This window comes from Thecamonas trahens, assembly GCF_000142905.1.
Source record: "Thecamonas trahens ATCC 50062 unplaced genomic scaffold supercont1.9, whole genome shotgun sequence".
Lineage (NCBI taxonomy): Eukaryota > Apusomonadida > Apusomonadidae > Thecamonas > Thecamonas trahens.
Genome location: NW_013657671.1, coordinates 50,557 through 54,162, shown reverse-complemented (window position 1 = coordinate 54,162; position 3,606 = coordinate 50,557). Strand labels below are relative to the sequence as shown.

Here is a 3,606-nt window from a genome sequence, read left to right as displayed (position 1 = left end):
CTTGCCTCGGCAAGGGCCGTCGCTGGCCGCCATGGACGTACGTCCGACTCCCCACTCCCTCCGTCCCCCCCCCCCCCCCCCCCCCCCCCCTCCCGTCCTTCCCCTGTGTGCCTAAGAACGGCCAACGGCCGAAATTCTTCGCTTTGGCAACGGACTCCTGGCCGACCATCCCCTGACCCCCCTCCCCCCTCCTACCACACGCAATACTCCCTCCCAACAGCCATCAACCCGACATGCATGTTGTGCATACAATACTCCACATGTTCTGCGATTGCCATTACCATTCCCCTACCCGTCCTCCCATACCGCCCGGGTTCGCCCCCCCCCCCTCCTCCACCCACCGCCTTTGTTCGCGACGTGTTCCATGACTTGCTGTCGGCACGTGCCGAGGCAGAGTCATTGCCACTGGCACCGGTGCACCGCCGGGGGAAGGCCACAACTCACGGCATACTGCGCGGTTCATTGTTGTGAGGACAGTTTGGTGGAGAATGATGGCTATGTGACTGGGGCTCGTATCGGCTCCCGCGGCTCGGCCCGTGGTGGCTCGCCCCGTGGCGGCTCGCGTGGTCGGCGCCGTCCGGCTGGCACGTCGCCGTCGTCGGGCGCTGCTCCGCCGGCATCGTCCACTCGTGGTCGGAGCCCGCGCGGGAGAGGCTCGCGTGGCTCACCATCTGGTCGCGGTCGGGGCTCGCCGTCTGGTCGCGGTCGCGGCTCTCGCCCGTCTCCATCGGGGCGCTCGGGCGGCCGGAGCAAGGCTGCCGACATCACCGCCCGCCTCACTGATCCGTCGACGTACTCGGCGACCCACAAGCACCGATTCAAGTCCGATGGGACCGGTGCCGGTAAGGCCGGGCGGGTCGACGTTGTCGAGAACGACGGCTACGTGTCGTCGTACAAGAAGCAAAAGTCGGACGGCAAGGTGTCGAAGCGTGTCGGCGGCAAGGCTGCCGACATCACTGCCCGCCTCACCGATCCGTCGACGTACTCGGCGACCCACAAGCACCGGTTCCGTGCAGACGGGCGTGGTGCCGGCAAGGCCGGGAGAGTCGACGTTGTCGAGAACGACGGCTACGTGTCGTCGTACAAGAAGCAAAAGTCGGACGGCAAGGTGTCGAAGCGTGTCGGCGGCAAGGCTGCCGACATCACTGCCCGCCTCACCGATCCGTCGACGTACTCGGCGACCCACAAGCACCGGTTCAAGGCCGATGGGACCGGTGCCGGCAAGGCCGGGCGGGTCGACGTCGTCGAGAACGACGGATACGTGGGTGCTTACCGCGAGAAGCGCCGCGGCGGCAAGGCCCCGAGCAAGCGTGTTGGCAGCAAGGCTTCGTCGGTCGTTGATCGCCTCACTGACACCTCGGGCTACACCGGTGCACACAAGTCACGGTTCACGCCCGACGGCAAGGGTCGCGGCAAGGCTGGCCGCGTCGACGTCGTCGAAAACACGGGCTATACTGCGTCGTTTGACAAGTCGCGCTCGCGCGGCCGCGGCTCCCGCCGCTAGATGGGCTGTGCCGCAAGTCACACGCTCCTTCCACCACATAAACATGTTATCCCCCTATCGAGAGTGAAAGCGAGCCAATGCTGCCGAGCACCAGCTCCTCCGACTCGCCGGTCCCCAGCTCATCGATGTCGTTGCCGAGCTCGACAGCGACGAGATTATCCGCATCGCGGGTCCGCTGCGAGTCGTGGACCGCCGACGCAATGCTTTTGTTGGCGAGGTACGAGACTGCGACCATTGTTGCCAACGCCGCAGTCATCTGCAGAGCAAGAGCAAAGATTTCGAGCGGATCCGACGACGACGACGACGAGATGACGTCCGACAGCGCCGAGAGCCGCGAGCCAACAACAGCGAGCATGATCTGCTTGGGCGCCGAACCGCCGAGTGCGGCAAGGAGCGTGAGCGGGTACGGGAGGCGGGCGACAGCGAGGATGCCGTTTGAAAGACCATACGGCAGCGGCGCGAGGCGAAAGACAAATGTGAGGACAAAGCCGCGGGCGTTGAGCGCCTCGACGATCGACGCCAGCGTCGGCTTGGCTGCCAGCGACGCGTACAACCAGTCGCGGAGGAGCAGGCGGGTGGCGGCGATCGAGACCACGGTGCCGACAGTGGCAGCCGCGGCGATAACGGCAAGCCCACCGAGAAAGCCGTATATGAACGCCGCACCGAGTGCGGTGAAAGAGTATACAAAGGCAATAGGCAACGGCGGCGAGATAGCGAGGATGATACTGGCCAAGACGGCAATGCCTCGCCAGCCCGAGTTCTCTCCCACTCGAGCATGGCGACTATCCAACCCTGTTGCGCCGCCACGAGGACTACGATGCAGAGCACGACAAAGAGCCCGACGGCTGCAGCCAACCTCCGCATCACCCGAGGCTGTCTCAACAACGGCGCGTGTTCAGTCCAGAATATCTTCCAATGACCACAGCCCGAACGAGCTCCTCCATCATCGCCGCTGGCCGCCACCCGCCGCCGACCCGCGCTCGCGACGTCACCAGCAGCATCAACAAGGACCTCGCGCGAGTTCCTGCTGCTTCCTCGCTCACTCTCACACCACAAGTGCTCGTCCGAAGAGTACCCGAGGGTTGTTGCCGGGAGAGACTCGCCGCCCGAGTCGTAGTGCGAGCTGGCTTCGTCTTGGCTCTCTCCCGCCGACATGGCGCTCCTGATACAGTCAGGTGGTGATGGCAGCGAGTGTGACGGCTGATGTGACAGGAGCAGGTGTGGTGGGCATGGTATCGGGCGTATTTTACGCAGCTAGTGGCGCTTCATGCGGGCACGCTCCTTGCGGCGCTCCTTCCGCTCGCGGATCTTGCGCTCGGCGGGAGACTCTTCGATGACAGGGGCGCTCGAGGAGGAGAGCAAGGGGGCAATGACCGAAGTCCAAAGCTTGTACAAGGCAAATATGGGGATGGTGATGAAGACCCAGAAGGCACGCATCGAGTACGAGGCGGCGACAAGGGCGATCCACGAGAGGTAAAGCACGTCGGCAAAGTACTCGGAGAGGCCGCCCGTGGAGATATCGTACACCTTGTTGAGCTGGGCGATGAGCAGGGCATCGACTGCCATCGTGACTGTAAAGATGGCCAGTGTCGACGTCGAGCCGATGCCGCCGAGCCACAGGAGACGGACAAGGACAAAGACAGCCTGTGGCCCTCGGTGCCCCAAGAGCAGCAGCAGATGTAGATGTAGAGGCAGCCGAGCCGATACGGGGACCAGAGGCAGAGATAGGCAGTGGCAGGCGAGTCGAGCCGAGCCGAGGTGGAGGGGGAGGCCAAGGCAGAGGCAGCCGTTCATCACCACCGCCAACAACAGCCACCCCGCCCACACCACGCCATACCATACCATATACCACACCCCACACCCCACCGCACGACACATGCCGATCACCGATCACCATGCCCACCCCCATGCCCCAACACGCCATCGGTGAGTCACTGGTAGTTGACCCCCTCCCACGACGCACGCCTAGACAAGAGAATAAGGGGAAAGGCCCCGGACCTCCGCGGTCATCACATAAACGTTCTCGGTCACTGCTGGGCACGGAGTATGACTTTTTGCGCGTGAGCATCCAGTGCGTAGATACAGTATACGCAGCTCCTCTC

General features: G+C 64.0%; 3 protein-coding genes across 3 annotated transcripts in view; 1 reads left to right on the top strand and 2 right to left on the bottom strand.

Annotated features, from left to right (window-relative positions):
• The window catches only part of AMSG_11699 (uncharacterized protein), a 2,907-nt gene extending 1,390 nt beyond the window's left edge, over positions 1-1,517 (top strand). The window contains exons 2-3 of the mRNA XM_013905538.1: positions 478-919; positions 1,109-1,517. Coding sequence (XP_013760992.1) covers positions 478-919; positions 1,109-1,504 — 838 coding nt within the window. The 3' untranslated portion in view covers positions 1,505-1,517. The remainder of the gene's footprint in view (positions 1-477; positions 920-1,108) is intronic.
• Positions 1,518-1,539: 22 nt separating this feature from the next.
• On the bottom strand, positions 1,540-2,281 carry AMSG_02232 (uncharacterized protein; the record flags this gene model as incomplete). The annotated part of the gene is made up of 2 exons (XM_013905331.1): positions 1,540-2,229; positions 2,274-2,281. 2 exons carry the CDS (start codon positions 2,279-2,281, stop codon positions 1,551-1,553), a joined length of 687 nt encoding a protein of 228 aa, XP_013760785.1. The 3' UTR covers positions 1,540-1,550.
• A 453-nt stretch (positions 2,282-2,734) lies between these two features.
• On the bottom strand, positions 2,735-3,382 carry AMSG_02231 (uncharacterized protein; the record flags this gene model as incomplete). Its single annotated transcript, XM_013905330.1, has 2 exons — positions 2,735-3,156; positions 3,376-3,382. The coding sequence occupies 2 exons, from the start codon at positions 3,380-3,382 to the stop codon at positions 2,759-2,761; spliced, it is 405 nt and encodes a 134-aa protein (XP_013760784.1). The 3' UTR covers positions 2,735-2,758.
• Between the last annotated feature and the right edge of the window lie 224 nt (positions 3,383-3,606).